Source organism: Gekko japonicus, unplaced genomic scaffold (assembly GCF_001447785.1).
Source record: "Gekko japonicus isolate JY-2015 unplaced genomic scaffold, Gekko_japonicus_V1.1 scaffold29, whole genome shotgun sequence".
Taxonomy (NCBI): domain Eukaryota; kingdom Metazoa; phylum Chordata; class Lepidosauria; order Squamata; family Gekkonidae; genus Gekko; species Gekko japonicus.
The window spans coordinates 902528-919683 of NW_015172003.1; the positions used below are offsets into that span (position 1 = coordinate 902528).

Below are 17156 nucleotides of genomic sequence, written 5' to 3' on the forward strand. Positions count from 1 at the left end.
CTACCCAGCTGAATCTACCTTTTGTAAGGGTTCATTAAATACATTAATTGTTTGTAAATTACTGTTCCTTGTGAAGTGGAAGTGTGGCTAAGACCCTCGGTCGACGGCATCAGTAAGGCTGATGCCAGGGAAAAGAAAACCGACACTCCAGCGACGATCGCTGCAATGTGCGTTCTCATTTGTTTTGCCCCTTTTCGCTCGCCGTCGCTACATTTTTATTTTTTTTTAAGCTTGAGAAACTGGCACATTTGGGAAAGGTAACATTAGTAAAATGGCGGCATCTCCAGCGGGAAGCACCATGGATGCTCAGGCTCGATTCGGCCATTCCGTTAAGGGGTTACTGACCGAGAAGGTGACCAGTTGTGGCACTGATGTTATCGCCCTCACCAAACAGGTGCTGAGAGGATCTCGGAGCGCCGAGGTGAGTGAGACTACTAAATCCAGCGAGCACCGCGTAGGGAAGACCTGTTGACAAACTGAAAGGGAACGCAGTGCATGGTGGGACTTGTAGGTTCTTGGTATGGTGATCGGTCACTATTTTTAATGACATCTTCCTTTTCCTGTGTCCATGATTATCTCGCCAGGTGAGATGTAGAAACATATGTTTAGCATTTGGCCACCTGGCCACTTCCATCGTTCAGATTTCTAAAGATATCCTGTCTTGGAGAGTTAGGACTTGGTGAGGGCAATCTTCTATCCACCTATTCTGGTTTGAAGTCAGGGGCACCGAAACAGATGTAATTCCGGGCAAGCTGCCAGTTAATTTCTCCTGAAAAGTGCCAGTAGAAATGTGGGTAAATTGCTGCTCTATGTGTACAGATTATAATGTATTTAAAACTGTAGTATTATATCATTCTCAGCAGTAACAGTGGTAAAGTACTTCTCTTATGTATTGTTCTTACTACCAGTCCAACACATAGTAAAGAAGGGGTCTGGGTAAAAGTTGGATCTACATGGATCCTCATGAATTCATATGATTTTTACATTGAAACAAAATAAAACCACCATCATACTGTAGATCATGTGTTAGTCTATTAGGGAGCACCACAAAAATCACGCATCCACAGATTCGTGGCACCACAACAGCGCAAAAACATGATTACAAAGCACAGATCCTCATGAATTCATATGATTTTTACACTGAAAAGAAATAAAACCACCATCATTCTGAAGACCATGTCTTAGACTATAAGCAGTACTACAAAAATCATGCCTCCACGAATTCGTGGCACCACAAAAGTGCAAAAACATGGTTCCAAAGTACGAATCCTCATGGATCCTAAGGGTTTTTCAATTGGGCCACTCCAGTATCACTATAAAATCACATATCATGTCCATGTCCACAGCTTGCACCCCAGAAATCATGAGTCCATATCATGTCCATGGCCCCTCGCACAACAGAAATCATGAATCCACAGCTTTGTGGCAACACCATGCTGCAAAAACATGGTTCCAAAGCATGGATCCTCAGCGTTTTTGTGTTGGATCACCATGAACTCACCATCAAATAAATATCATGTCCATGGGCACAGCTTGCACCACAAAAGTCATGGATCCACAGCTTCATGGCAACACTATGAAGCCACAACATGGTTCTGAAGCATGGATCCTCATGGATTCTTTGGGTTTTTGCAATGGGGTACCCCAAACACACCATCAAATCACATAATATGTCCATGGCAACAGCTTGAACCACAAAAATCACGGATCCACAGCTTCATGGCAATGCCATGCTGCAAAAACATGGTTCTAGAGCAAGGATCTTCATGGATCCTCAGGGTTTCTGCCTTGGGTCACCATGAACACACCATCAAATCAATATAATGGCCATGGCAACAGCTTGCACCACAAAAATCACGGATTCACAGCTCCATGGCAACACTGTTCTGAAAAAACATGGTTCTGAAGCACGGATCCTCATGGATCCTCAGGGTTTTGGCGTTGGGTCACCTTGAACTCACCATCAAATCACGTATCATGACGTGATATGTGATTTGATGGTAAGTTTATGGTGACCCAATGTAAAAACCCTAAGGGTCCATGAGGATCTGTAGTTCGAAACCATGTTTTTGTAGCATGGTGTTGCCACGAAGCCGTGGATCGATGAATTCTGTGGTACAAGTAGTGGCCATGGACATGATATGGGATTTAATAGTATGTTTGGGGTGTCCCAACACAAACCCCCCAAGCATCCATGAGGATCCATACTCCAGAACCATGTTTTTGCAGAATGGTGTCGCCATGAAGCTGTGGATCCGTGATTTTTGTGGTTCATGCTGTTGCCATGGACATGTTATGTGATTAGATGGTGTGTTTGGAGTGACCCAGTGCAAAAGTCATAAGGATCCATGTGGATCCGTGCTTCAGAACCATGTTTTTGTAGTATGGTATTTCCATGAAGCTGTGGATCCATGAATTCTGTAGTGCAAGTAGTGGCCATGGACATGATATGGGATTTAATGGTAATTTTGGGATGTCTCAACACAAAAACCGCAAGCATCCATGAGGATCCATTCTCCAGAATGTTTTTGCAGCATGGTGCTGCCACAAAGAAGTGGACACGTGATTTCTGTGGTATATTCTATGGCCATGGACAAGATATGTGGTTTGATGGTGATGTTGGGGTGACCCAATGCAAAAATCATAAGGATCCATGAGGATCCGTGTTTTGGAATCATGTTTTTAGATCATGATGTTGCCACAAAGCCGTGGATATGTGTTTTGAGTGGTGATTACTGTGGCCATGGACATGATATGTGATTCGATGGTGAGTCTGGGGTGACCCGACACTAAATCTCTGAGGATCCATAAGTGTCCATGGTTCAGAACCCTTTTTTTGCTGTGTTCTCAAGCTAGTAGCTACGCCATATATCCTTGTATTGAATAAGGATGTGAAGATGGCTCTTTTTGAAAAAGGACTCCCCATCAAACCCAGGTTTCCTGTCAAGAAGCACTGAAAGGGCTGGGTCTGTACTTTTTCAAGTAGTCTAAGAGAAAGGGCAGTAAATTTATTTATATTTTTTTCCAGCAGTAATATCAAAATATTGCTAGTCAAGCATTAGTTGTATAGTAGTAGGAGAATGCCCCACAGTAATTCCAAAAGGAAAGGAGCAGCAAATAGTGTAAATATACTGTGGCACAGAGGTGGGCAACTTTTTTGGTCCAAGTGCAAAGAAATCCTGGAGCATTTCCCTGTATAGATTTTAGTGTGCTGGTAGATAAATTGGGGTGAGAGGGTAAAGGTTTGTACTTGTCCTAACACACCTCTGGGGCTTGCCTCAGTCCTTCAGGCAGAGGGTTTGCCCAGTCTGCTCAGCAAAATGGTTTGGGATCCTACTGTTTGGTGGGGATCCATGCTGGGGATTGCCTACCTCTGCTCTAGTGTGTCCTCTGCCCCCCCCCCCCACATGCAAGGTAGTTCTGATGTGCTTTGAAGCTGCCCAGAAAGTGGACCAGGGTTGCCAATAGGCTGGAATAAAAATGTCCTGACCTTTCAATAAAAGCTTAATGGGATGTTATTTACAAGATGATATACCTCAATGCTGTGAAAAACTTAATTGCCCATTTTCACAAATTAAGCCTCTGGCAAGCCTGCCTGTACTGTGTAGCTCCAGATTGTATAACTATCAATAATACTACATTTTGGTGAGCAGAGCTCTATCCTCTAGACACAAAAGGACATCTCCAAATGTTCCCTTGTCAACTGGGGTCTTCTGACTAACATATTGCTAAGAAAAAAGGCATATTGCCTGACAGGAGAGTTCCTTTCAGAGGATAAATGAGTCTTTGCCTCCTGACATATGATATGGATGTTTGGACTGTATGATTCAGTTAACATTTTCTACTCCCAGTCAGACAAAGCATAAGTATGTGAACCTACATTTGTTCTAATTCATTCTTTGTTGCCTTAGCCTCCCCTCTCTCATCCTGACTGTCTCTCTGTTTTGTTTTCTTTCATTATGGAAATGTAGGTTGTAAGTGAACCATGAATCTTCTTTATAAGGCATCATATACTGGGGTTGCTACAGGAATAATAATAACATAATAAACAGCTAACCGGTTATTTATTTAAAACATTTTCATCCCCCTTTTTCACCCAATCAGGGTCCACAGGGCAGTGAACATAACAAATATTAAAACATAAGTAATTAAAAATACAGTTAAAGTTATAAAGTAATTCAATTAAAACACATAAATAACACCAAAAGGAGGGCCAGCTACTGTTACTGGGGCTATGCCAGATGAAATTCAAAAAGTCTTCACCTGCTAGTGAAAGACACTCCTTGGGCAGGGAGTTCCAAAGTTTTGGTGCCACGACCGAGAAGGCCTTCTTGGGGTGCTACCCATCTACCTTCAGTTGGTGAGGGCAACAAAAACAGGGCCACTGAAGATGACTGGAGTACACTGGTAAGTTCATATGGGAGGAGGTATCAGGGTGTTTCATTTGCTTGTTTTGTTTGACTCTCTTGACTATGTAACTTGCAACACATTTTTATCCTATATGAAGAGACTGTTTCAGAAAACTTTTTTTTTTGGGGGGGGGGTGTATAAATCTGTTTTATATCCAGGAAATTCCTCTTGATCTGAGCAACAGTCCTGCTTACTGCCCACTTGTCTTTTCATCATATCATGAAATAACTTATTTTCTTTCTCCTACATTTTTGGGGTACTGAATATGATGCCTAATAAAAAGTTCTGGAGCTCTTGAAAGCTTGCCTACTATTTTACGATGTTTTAGTTGGCTCTGATAAAAATATGACACAAAGTTTGTGTTAAGAATTAAAGCAGCCTGACTGTGAGCAGAATTATAGCTGCTGAGTACATGCTGAGCTTTGTATTACTAACTCCATAGATCATTAAACCTGAATCTCTTACTGACACTTCCATGTCTTTCAGTTCCTTGGGCAGGCTGCCAGAAACATGGTGATGCAAGAGGATGCTATCCTGCACTCTGAAGATGTAAGAGAAGTTTTATTCATAAAACTGAATGTTTTGCCTGATGCATAGGTAACCTAACACTGTATGAATGGCAGAGAATGTAATGTTGGATTACAGTCCAGACACAGAGCTGAGACCTGATACCAATTTGTGTTTCATTTGAAAGAAACACTATACATCTGTAGGGGGCGCTAGAGCTCCCAAATGATTTTTAATTGATCATTGCTGCTTCAATGAGACCAATGAAAAGCTTAAGTTCTTTGGGAATTTCCTGGGAGAGTTGACACCTAGCTTTAAGAACACTAGCTTGACCAATTAATGTAAATCTTTTTTGACATGTTTTTAGCTCTGAAAGAAAAGGAGTGTCTTGTGATGTGCAGCCAATTTTGAAGACTTGTCTAGAGTTCTAGATTTATGGTTATGAGAATCGCTATGTGTTCCTTTGAAATGCAGGTTTTGACTTAGGTCAGGATGACCTAACACCATTAGCCAGCTAAGGTGGGAAAAAGTTTAAAACAGCTTTTCTGCTCTGTGAAAGCAATTCTCAATGGGAGCCTATGGTTAAGTTGTTTAAAATGAGAGAAGTCCAGATCATGTTTATCTATTTTAACATATTGAATATCAGATGCTGTAAGCAATGTCTCTCTCTCTCTCTCTCTCTCTCTCTCTCTCTCTCTCTCTCTATATATATATATATATATATATATATATATATATATACACACACACACACACACACACACACACACACACACACACACTATATTACTTTTAAGGAAAAAGACTATATTTTGGACAGTTATAACAAAGCTTTGCTTGCTAGTAAATGAAGGCTTGCAATCACTGCCATGCAATCAGAGCTGTGCAGCGATCAGCCATAGAGGAGCGCCGGACGGCTTGGGTGCTCAGGGGGGTGGTGGTGGCGTCTTTCAGGGGACCCTCCTTCTTCCAGCCCGAGCCAAGCACCATCAGGTGTGGGACGAACGGATCGTTCAAGCCGAGTGCCATCAGGCTTGTGAGGTCTGGATGATCGCACCGACTGCTGCATCTGCTCCGACCCAGGCTGATCCCCCTCCTTGGGAGTTGTGTGTTCGCCCCGAGAGTGGTGGGGCTCCGTCTACTCCCCCTTGGGAGATTGGCACCGGGATAGGGGGACTACAACTTCTCCGGACCTTAGCACCCATTCGCGACAGTGAGGGAGGACAAGTGGAGTGATATTTTGCATCAAGAGAAAACTGTCTAGAACTGTGCTCTGACTGCTCTGGAATTCTAAGAAGGAGCAGGAGATCCAGCGACTGCCACTAGGAGTGAGACTCTGGGCCCGAGCGCTAAGACCCAGTTACCCGCTAATATCCAGATCTCCAGAGGTGAAGAGGCCTGAAGAAGATCGATTTGGACCGGACTGCTGCTACGACTTATATAAGTAACTGCTGTAATTGTTGCTTAAATTGATGGATTTGGTCTGATTAGTTTATAACGGACCGACTATTTGTTTATTAGAAAGTAGATACTCGATTGAGGTAGAGTTGAAGGGTTACTTCACATAATATACAAGAATAGAGATTAAGGAGGATCAGGCATAAGCATAATGTTTGTTTAAAAGAATAATAATCCCCATACATGTGTGCATGTATGTATGTTTATATGTTTATTTTGTGTCTGTAAAATATGTAAAAATTTCAATAAAATTCTTTTGAGGGCAGTCTTAAAAAAAATTGGTCTGATTAAATTGACTGGTGGGTTGATTAGCACTACTAGTTAATTGTTATTTGCCAATTATTTGGGGGGTTGATTTAGAGAGGGTGTTGATTGATTGTTGTTAAACTGCCCAATTGATTGGGGGTGGATTTAGTTGCTGCTAACTAATTGTTAATTTGCCAATTAATTGGTGAGTGTTGATTTAGAGTGGGCTTTAATTAATTGTTGTTGCTAAGCTATTTAATTAATTGGGGGTTGGATTTAATCAGATGTAGGGTTCTATTTAATGAGATGCAACCAATATTTAATTGTATTAACGGCCCTATATTTGATTTATGGTAGTCTTGACATTAGCTTTAGCAGATATGCCACTGATTCCCAACCTTTATGTAGTTCACTGGCTGGGAAAGTAGATTTAGATAAGGGAAAATAGAAAAATAGAAAAAGAGGCAACCAGAAGCTATAAGATTAATGTTAGGGCTGCAAGAGCAGGATTAGGATAGACCCAGTATTGTAATTGGATTAGGAACAGTCAGAAGTTAATTATAAATGGGTTGCCTTTTAGCAAATAGTAGCAGCATGCAGTAGGCTGGAATACTGCCAACTAATGGGGGAGTCTGTGGCTCGAGCCGAGTGCGGCCGACGAAGATCACCAATGGCCAAGCAGGGAATACCAGTGCTCTTGGGAAGGGGAAGGTATAGCGGTGGAACCAGGTGGAGATGGAAGGGAAGGGGGCAGAGAAATAGAGAAGCTTGGCCACCTTCCAGCCTGTGTCCCATCCCAAAGGTGGCAGACAGTGGGGCAAGGATAAAAAACTCCTCTCCAACATTGGTGTTGTGCAATGCCAGGTCCATAAACAATAAGACCTCAGTCCTGCAGGACTTCCTGCTGGAGCAGGACGTGGATCTGGCGTGTGTGACCGAGACCTGGGTACGAGACAGGGAGATGTTTGCTCTCTCCCAGTTGGCTCCTTCTGGGTTCTCAGTCCTTCACCAATCTTGGACTTTGCGGTCGGGGGGAGGAGTGGCTTTGTTCATTCGGGAGGCTTACTCCTTCAGGGTGCTCCCAGTGGTGAGGATCACAGGCATTGAATGTGCCGGCTTTGTGTGGGAAGCCGGGGAGAGTTTGGCTGTCTTGCTAGTGTACCGTCCACCCAACGCATCGGCGGACAGCCTGCCCTCTCTGGTGGAGGCCGTGTCGGGCTGGGCGTTGGAACACCCTAGGCTGTTAGTCCTGGGTGATTTCAACGTCCATGCCGACGATGCGGCCTCCTCCCGGGCAGTGGACCTGGCATCGATCATGGCAGCGCTGGGATTCTCCCAATATGTAACGGCCCCCACTCATCAGGCCAGTCACATGCTTGATTTGATCTTCGCAGCGGGGGTTACAGTGGACCGGATTACCATGGTCGGACCACTATGCCCTGAGGGCCCGAGTGAACTTATCACCCCGACCCTGTTTGGGCGGCGAGCAGATTTTGGCTCGCCCACGGAGCCTAATGGACCCACTGCGGTTTCAAATGGCTCTCCAGGATCCATTGCCCCCTGGCGGCTCATTAGATGAGCAAGTCGAGGATTAGCCAACTCTTGGCGGCCATTGACGAGATCGCTCCCAGACGCCCTCTGCACCCTTGCTCAAGGGTGGCTCCTTGGTATACCCAGGAGCTGAGGCTGATGAAGCGAAGGCTCAGACAGCTAGAGAGACAGTGGCGGCAGGTTCGTGACGAAGCGACCAGAGCATCCTATTGAACGTTTATGAAGTCGTATGAGATGGCAACCAAGGCTGCGAAGAAGGAATTCTACGCAGCCACAATTGCGTCTGCAAGCTCATGCCCGGCACAATTGTATAGAATGATTCGGTCTTTAACCACCCTGCCACAGAGCAGTCAAAATGTTAGGGAATTGGATATAGGCTGTGAGGCTTTTGCGAGCTATTTTGCAGATAGTCTTGTTGCTCCGCCGCAACCTCCTGGCCACACTTGAGACAGTATGTGAACTCGAGGCCCCATGCACGTCTTCTGGTCCCATTCTGGATTATTTTGGCCCTCTCAGCCTAGAGGAAGTTGACATATTGATCTCAACTGTACGTCCAACCACATGCCCCTCCTGGCTAATTAAAGCTGGCCACGAGGGGTTTCAAGGCACCCTTAGGGACATTATCAACAGGTCCCTCTCTGAGGGCCTATTCCCAGGGGCTCTCAAGGAAGCGATGGTCCACCCTCTCTTTAAAAAAACATCTTTGGACCCGGTCGAATTGGTCAACTATTGGCCGGTCCTCAATTTGTCCTATTTGGGCAGATTAATAGAGAGGGCGGTGGCGATAGTTGCAGAGCTTTCTAGATGGCACTTCCATGCTGGATCCCTCCCAGTCCGGCTTCCGTCCTGGTCACGGGACGGAGACAGCACTGTTCGCCCTCACAGATGACCTCCAGAGGCATCTGGATCGGGGCAGGACGGCGGTGCTGCTGCTGTTAGACCTGTCGGCGGCGTTCGACATGGTCGATCATCAGCTGCTCACCCACCGCCTCACCGACGTGGAGATTCGGGAGCTGGCCTTGCAATGGCTTGTCGCCTTTCTCCAGGGTCAGGGACAAAGGGTGGCACTTGGGGAGGAGATGTTCTGAAGGCACCCACTAGTTTCTGGTGTGCCCCAAGGGGCAGTGCTCTCCCCAATGCTATTTAACATCTATATGCGCCCCCTTGCCCAGGTTGCCTGGAGGCATGGGCTTGGGTGTCATCAATATGCAGAGGACACCCAGCTCTATCTGTTGTTGGGCGGTCAGTCTGCCTCTACCCTGGAAGATCTGGACCGGGCGTTGCAGGACGTGGCGGGATTGGCTTAGGTTGAGTCGACTGAAATTGAATCCAATGAAGATGGTCCTTTGCCTGAATTGGAGTGGCTCGGGGGTTAGGGGTCCCTCTTCCGGCCTTGAGTGGGGCGCTGCTGGTGCCAGCGCCGAGGGTCAGGAGTTTGGGAGTGCTCCTGGATGGTTCCTTGACAATGGAGGCCCAGGTAGCAGCCACTGCCAAGGCAGCCTTTTACCATCTTCAGCTGATTAGGCAGTTGTTCCCCTTCCTCAAACGCTATGATCTGGCTTCAGTGATCCATGCTATGGTCATCTCGAGGCTAGACTACTGTAATGCTCTCTACATGGGGCTGCCCTTGGGGCAACTCCGGAAGCTGCAGCTGGTGCAAAACGTGGCAGCCAGGCTGTTGATGGACCTCCCCAGGTAGGAGCACATCTAGCCTGTGCTGAAGTCGTTGCACTGGCTGCCAATAGTGTTCTGGATTCACTTCAAGGTGCTGGTTTTGACCTTTAAAGCCCTAAATGGTCAGGGGCCTGCCTACCTGGGGGACCGCCTTTCCCTGTATGTTCCCCTGAGAGCACTGCAGTCTGGAACACAACACCACCTGGCCCCCCCTGGGCCTAGGGATGCCAGGTTGGCGGTAACTAGGACCAGGGTGTTCTTCCTGGTGGCGCCAACGCTGTGGAACGAGCTCCCCAACAAGATTAGAGCTTTACGGGACCTCCAGCAGTTCTGTAGAGCCGTAAAAATGGGGCTGTTTTGCCAAGTGTTCCAATAAAAACTGACTGCTCCGGTGGGGCCGCACTAGCACTTTATTATAGGATGCTGCTGTATTTATTTACTTAGTCTTATTGTATTTATTGAAATTGTATGAATTGCATTTTATATTTTGTATTTGCTGGTTTTAAACTGTATGTTGGTTTTAAATTGCTTGTAAGCCGCCCTGAGCCGCTTCGGCGGGAGGGCGGGGTAGAAATTTAATAAATAAATAAATATATATTTTTGTAAAAATAAACTTTGAAATGAGGGAATAGTAGACAGAGCTATATAAATGGTTTCTTATGACTGTTTTGGATCAGTATATTGTTTCTGCCAATGCTCAGTTTTTTCTTTTAATAAAACAGCTGAGCAACAATGGGAGTGAAACTGAAAACTAGTAATGGGTGGTAAGTGAGAACAAAGTTCTGTTCTCCTTTTCTCAACAGCAAGCAAAATTATCAAGCCTATGGCACTTGATTACAGTTTCTGTTCAGGGTGAGCTGCACTAAGTAGCTGGTGGCATGAAGTATGATGGCCTACATCCAGCCCAAATGTGATGATTTGTAAAGCTTAAAAATATGAATTTCAAATCTCAAAGTCATTTTGTTTGCTCCTCATAGGATAAAAACTTTGAAGTGTATGTATGTATATTTTATTTTTCAGTCAAGTGCCACACAGTAATCAAGACAATGCGCACAGCAGTTCAATAAAAATGTTCCTTGGGGAGGGGCTGTCAGTTGGTGGCTTCTGCTCTCCTGATGTCTTCATTGTTGGTGCTTATCTGCTTCTTGTTCTCCTTTTGAGGAAGACAGAATGTTGTGTTAAATGCCAATAGCATACCGAATCCGCTTCAAGGTGCTTGTTCTTACCTTTAAAGCCCTATATGGCCAGGGTCCAGCATACCTGCGGGACCGCCTTTCCCCATATATACCCCAGAGAGCACTTCGGTCGGGATCTCAAAATCGATTGACCCTCCCTGGCGCAAAAGAGGCCAGGCTTGTGACTGCCAGGGCTTTCTCGGTGGCAGCCCCATCCTGGTGGAACAAGCTCCTGGAGGAGATCAGGGCCCTGCGGGACCTCTTGCAGTTCCACAGGGCCTGCAAGACGGAGCTCTCCCGCCAGGCTTTCAGCAAGGATGCCGCCACCATTATAGAGCCCTGGCTCTTGGTTTTAACATCCAGCCGCAGGAAGATCTGGAGCAGAAGGATCTTTAGAGAGTATATTGAATTAAACCATCTTGAGTAACTATCTTCTGCACTTTATGAAACTGTATTAATAATGGAATTGTTTTACGTGGTTTTAACAGTATTTTATGTACTGACTGTGAGCCGCCCTGAACCTGCATTGTGGGGAGGGTGGGGTATAAATGCGATTAGTAAATAAATTAATTAAATTAAATTGGAAAAGAAGTGCTAGAAACTGTTTTGGCTGAAAAGTTTCATTAACACGTTTTCCATGCTCTGAAAAGTGCTGATTTGTTAATTAATGACACCCATCTGCCTGGGTGATGCAACATAAGATGCAGTATGATCAGAATTTTATTTTATTTTATTAAATTGCTAACCTGCCCTCCCAGCCAAGGAATAGCTAGATTTTTAGTATAATGAAAATTCTCACTTTATAATGAAGCTGGCTTTTAAAAACTGGGATTATTCAGAGCAACAGATACTCAACCCTGGGAGATAGTAATATATAATGGCTTCTGATGAATGAAGATTCCCCCATGAAATGACTACACTGACAGATTCATACTGGGAAAGGACATTTAATGTCCTCTTTTGTCCTTTGCAGAGTTTAAGGAAAATGGCCATTATAACTACTCATCTGCAGTATCAGTAAGTAGCATACAACATTTAATCAATATTTGATGGGCTGATTTCCTTGAAAGTGCATTTGTTTTCTGTATACCTCTCACACTGTGTGTGGTTCATTTCCCACAATTTGCAAGGGAGACCTATGAACCAAGATTGAAACTGAACCCAGAGCTATTAAAGTAGGATCCTCTGCTACCAGAATCCCAGGAACATCTCTCATTGATTTCTGGGATAAGATAATTGTTTCATTCCTATGTATTTATCTACACTTGCCAGTTTGTAAGTGGTTAAGTGCACGGACTCTAATTTGGGAGAACCGGGTTTGATTCCCCACTACTCTACTTACATCTTTTTTTTGAATATTTTTATTGAAAACTTTTCAAAACCATAAAATACAATACGTAACATTAACAAGCGTCCAATTCAGAGGACAATACACGATATCCAATATCCGTTTAACACATGTAACAAACAGTGGTTAAACAATGAATACCTATTAACCTTCCCCTTCTTATAGGAGCCAGTTGTATTACAACGGGCAAGCCATCTCTTCACCAACTTGATGTAATTCAAATGTACTTCTGGTCTTAAGTATGCTGTAGACGGTTTTCTTATAATGCTTTCCTTGTCTTTGTTTTTTCTTAGGCAAGAAGCTATTCAGAGAAAGTGAGTTTGCTCCTTGTTGCCATTCTTTTGCCAAATATTCTATCTCATCCTGGGTATGCTATTTTGACTGTAAACCAATGAGTTAGGGCCATGGACCTGCTCTACAATACTTGGCGCACCACTAAAGCCCTATTAATGTTAATAGTAATCATAGTTGTATCTTTTAAAAAAAATTAGCTTACCTATTATAGCCATAGTGAAAAACAAAGGAAATGTAGAATGAGTGACTGGTAAAGGCTTCAAGTTTTTTTTTTTAAGTGAGCAAGGCCTCTTGTGGTTAGGGAGGCAGCTCTTTATACTAGCTACTGTTCAGCTTTCTACCACCATGGTTCTTGTTCCCTTTCCAGTTAACCTCAAGCTGTGAGAGAGCATACATTTTCTTGATTGCTGGTTAGTTTGCATGTTATCCTGGTCATTCTTTACCTTGCTTTCCAGACTAAATTTGTTCTTGCCAGAGGCAAGCCTTAGTGGGAAGTGCTGGGAACCTTAAACAGGTCTACTTAGAAGTAAATCCCAGTTTATTCAATGGGGCTTACTCCCAGGAATGTGTTCTTAGGACTGCAGCCATAATCATTTACACCTCACACTATCATTTTCTATCAGAGATATTTAGTCATCGGGTGGTTATTTTCAGATGCATGATAATGTCTTGGCCCTATACAATAGATTTGTTTTTGGGAGTTGTATTTTACACTGAGAGAGTTGTGGTTATGCTATTTGTAAGTTACTGCAAGTATCCTTTGAATGCATTGATGGGGTGTTCATGGTGACCCAACGCAGAAACCCTGAGGATCCATGAGGATCCTTGCTCTAGAACCATGTTTTTGCAGCATCTGTTTTTAAAATGGCAGCATCTGTTCAATGGTAGTAAATGTAGAATTCTATTCCAGACACACATGGTGATTTGGTAAGGGAAGATCAGTGAGATAAATCAACAGTACTTCACCTTTTTATTCTGGTGTGCTTAGTCCATTCTTATACTGCAGAAGCAGTCTAAATTGGCCCCCACATTCAGATTATCTAAGATGATTAAGAGGTCGAAACACTTTTCCTATGAGGAAAAGGTTAAATAGACTGGGATTCCTCACTTTAGAAAAGAAGATGACTAAGGTGGGACATGATAGAGGTTTATGAAATTATGCATGGGACAGAGAGGATACAGAAAACTTTTTCTCCCTCTCCCAAAAGACTAGAACTTGTGGGCGCCCAATGAAGTCCATGGGCAGTAGATTCAGGACAAACACAAGAAAATACTTCTTTCCTCCAAAGGATGTAGTGATGGCCCGCAAGCATAGATGACTTTAAAAGGTGATTAGATAATTGCATGGAGGATAGATGGCTACTAGCCATGGTGACTAAAGGGAGCCTCCATGTTCGGAAGTAGTACATCTCTGAATACCAGTGCTAGGTGGCAACACTGGAGGAAGGCCTCAGCCTCTATCTTATTGTTGGACACTGTGTGAGATGAGGTGCTGAACTAGATGAATCACTGGTATGATCCAGCAAAAACTCTTCTTATGTTCTTATGTATCCAAATATCTATGAGTACCTATTGAACGTGTCTATCTTTTCTTCAGTGTTGAACAGTCTTCTAATTTGCGTGACCAACTGAGCCATCTTTTGAAATGAAAAAAGAGCAATGGACAGCACCAAAGAATGGCTGGAAACTGATGGAGAAAACCATGTCCCAAGAATTGTGGAGTCCCATTTCGTTTCCTGTTCTGCTTCAGCAATTGCACTATGAGACTGTTCTTGTCCAAATTTCACATGCCAATTGTGATGATGGTTGTTTTGCTCAGAGGCACATGTAGCTCGGTGCATAAGACCCTGGCTTGAGAAAGGGAGTCATCTGTTAATTGTCTCATTGCAAGTGTTCCCTTTCTAAAAAGATGGTGCTTCCTTGTATTTATTTTATGACATGTTGTTTTTTCTTAAGGTAGCTAGGAAATGGCAAAAGTAATCTTATAATAGTAACCCCAGCACACCTTCCTAAATATTCTCACTTGTTCCCTGAAATGTGATGCAGAAGTGATGGCAACCAACAAACTTGAAGGCAGAAATCTACTTTCAAGGAAAGAGCCATGATTTAAAGGACTGGATCCTTTTCTCTCTCTGCTTCATTTTTAGATAGTGGGAGCCAAGATTGCTGAATGCTGTTTGGATACCTGGGGACTTATTTCAATTTTGTATTAATGGCTTACAAGCCAATTCTTAAATTCTGTATGCTTCATTGTATAAAAACAACATACACACCTGTGGTGAAAACATTCAGAAAGTGAAGTACAAATATTTTAATAAATAAATTGCTAGCAATTTCACTTTTAATTGATGTTTCCCTCCTTTTCAGTAAGCATCTGTTGCTTAAGTGTGAGGTGTGCTGAAACAACTCTAGTGTGTGAATTTTCTCTGTGGAACATGGTCTGGAATGTACTCCCTGCTCTCTGTTTTGGCCTTGAACTGCGTTCCTTCATGGTCACACTCACTGCTGTTACAGCTCTTGATTAGGCAGCCTTGGGCTCATTATATAATTCTCTATAGACCACGTAATCTCTTCAGATATACAGCTGGAGAGGTGCTGGGGCCATCTGTTAAACAGCATTATCCCTTGAGAGTGCCTTCGTTACAGCCAGTGAGAAATTTGTTCTGGAAGCAAGATAGAGCCTATAATATGCAATTCTTGATAGAATTTTCATTTTCATTTGTTAGTAAAGATAGCTTCCATTTTGTCTAGAGAAGGGTAGTAATTTTTTTTTACTCAGTCTGATTGTAAACATATAACTTTGTAAAGAGATTACTTGCAATGTTATATGTGGTACATGTTTTAAGTGTAGTGACCTTCTTTGTCTAACGAATGCTGTAGAAATTAAGAGGACTGAAGGTCTTTACAAGTGCTCATGAGTTAAAATTAATAGAATATTAGTTGTGTTTGGCCCTAAATTTATTTACTATAGTTTTATCCCCTTCTTTCTAAGGGGCTCAGGGTGACGTACTGTTAAGTCGCTCGCTTAACAAAGTAGTTGGAGAGTGATTCAGCAAAGATTCAGCTGTATTCCACAACTCGAACACAACTCCAACACGGATCAACATCTGATAGCCAGAACAGCTTTTACATTGCGGCTGTCCTGCTTTTAAACTCTCCCGACTAATTTAGCCACGCCTACTGTACAATTACCAACCAATAAGGTTGTATGCATAAGGACCAATCACAGACGTTCCCGCTCAGGGAGCTTGCTGACAAGTGATTGGTTGGTTCTTTTTGGGCTATCAATGCGATTGGATGGATTTGGATCCTAGCCCAGGACGAAGCTTAACATAGCATTTCAATTAGATGTTTTCATCACACATTATGCATTCAGTGGGAGTTTATTGAATACATTACACATACATCATTTATCCATTTTATCCTCACCACAGCCCTGTGAGGTAGGTTAGGATGAGAGAGTGTGACTAGCTCAAGGTCCCTAGCCTAGCAACCCTAGCCTGGTGACAGTGTCTTGGGAGTGGGGATTCTGCCAGTTCCTAGTTCCGCACTCTAACCACTACAAAGGCTGATTTATGTAAACTTGGATTTTCTGGTTTTATACCTGAGTATTTGCAATTTGTCTGCTCCCTGTTGGTTACTGATTTGCCTCCATCCACATTATCAAAGAAATAGGCCATTAGAAGATGTTGGTTAAATTTTCAAACTGGGGTACAATGGCACAATAGTGTTTATTAGCAGGGGTCATTTCCTGCAGGAGCGCACAGGAGCGGAGCTCCGGCAGTAAAGAGCCCAGGGGGCGGGCACATGCAACAAGCCCCACCTGCTTCCAGCGGCCCTCAGTCAGAGCAAGAAGCAGCCAGGTAAGTTGCAGAGCCAGCCCGCCCCCCGATCCAAAACAGTCCAGTGGCACCTTTAAGACCAAGTTTTATTCAGGCACAAGCTCTCCCTCCTCTGCGAGGGCAGATCTGTACGTTCCCCCCTCCCCCAATAGCTAGCAATCCAAAACAGTCCAGTGGAGCCTGAGTGGTGGGTGTTGCCTTCTGACACACTTCCGGTGATGTCGGGGTGTAACATGTGCAAATAAGTTATGCTAATGAGCTCCTGCACCTCTTTTTCTACGAAATGACCCGTTTATTAGACTGCTTTGTGGAGGTGGGAATTATGTGGCAGGTTATCATTACAGGTAAGTATGTTCCTAGGATAACTTTTGTACTACAGTCAATAAGAGGCTATCTTGTGGACAAATTTACTGACATGATCTACATACATTTAGTTTCTCAGGAACGTTTGTAGACACTTTGTTCTGAGGAGTTTGGTATTTGTATATCATGCCTTTCCACCCTCCCAGCTCATTATGGCATACAGGGGGTGCCCTCAGGCGCTACAACAAATTATAATTCGATTCCCTAACCAGTATGCCTTACTGGCTCACACTTGGAACTATGAGCCTGATTCATTGGCTCATTTCCCAGACTTTGATCCTTTCCTTT

The 17156-nt window shown here is 43.7% G+C and overlaps 1 protein-coding gene across 2 annotated transcripts; it reads left to right on the forward strand.

Annotated features, from left to right (window-relative positions):
• The first annotated feature begins 252 nt into the window (after positions 1 to 252).
• Positions 253 to 14986, forward strand: BORCS7 (BLOC-1 related complex subunit 7). Of its 2 annotated transcripts, none has more exons than XM_015420117.1 (5): positions 253 to 421; positions 4897 to 4959; positions 11995 to 12038; positions 12663 to 12736; positions 14261 to 14986. In XM_015420117.1, exons 1-4 carry the CDS (start codon positions 272 to 274, stop codon positions 12685 to 12687), a joined length of 282 nt encoding a protein of 93 aa, XP_015275603.1. In that variant the 5' UTR covers positions 253 to 271; the 3' UTR covers positions 12688 to 12736; positions 14261 to 14986. The 2 variants fall into 2 exon arrangements, with proteins under 2 accessions (XP_015275603.1, XP_015275602.1); XM_015420116.1 differs by having other exon boundaries at positions 12663 to 12683.
• Positions 14987 to 17156: the final 2170 nt, after the last annotated feature.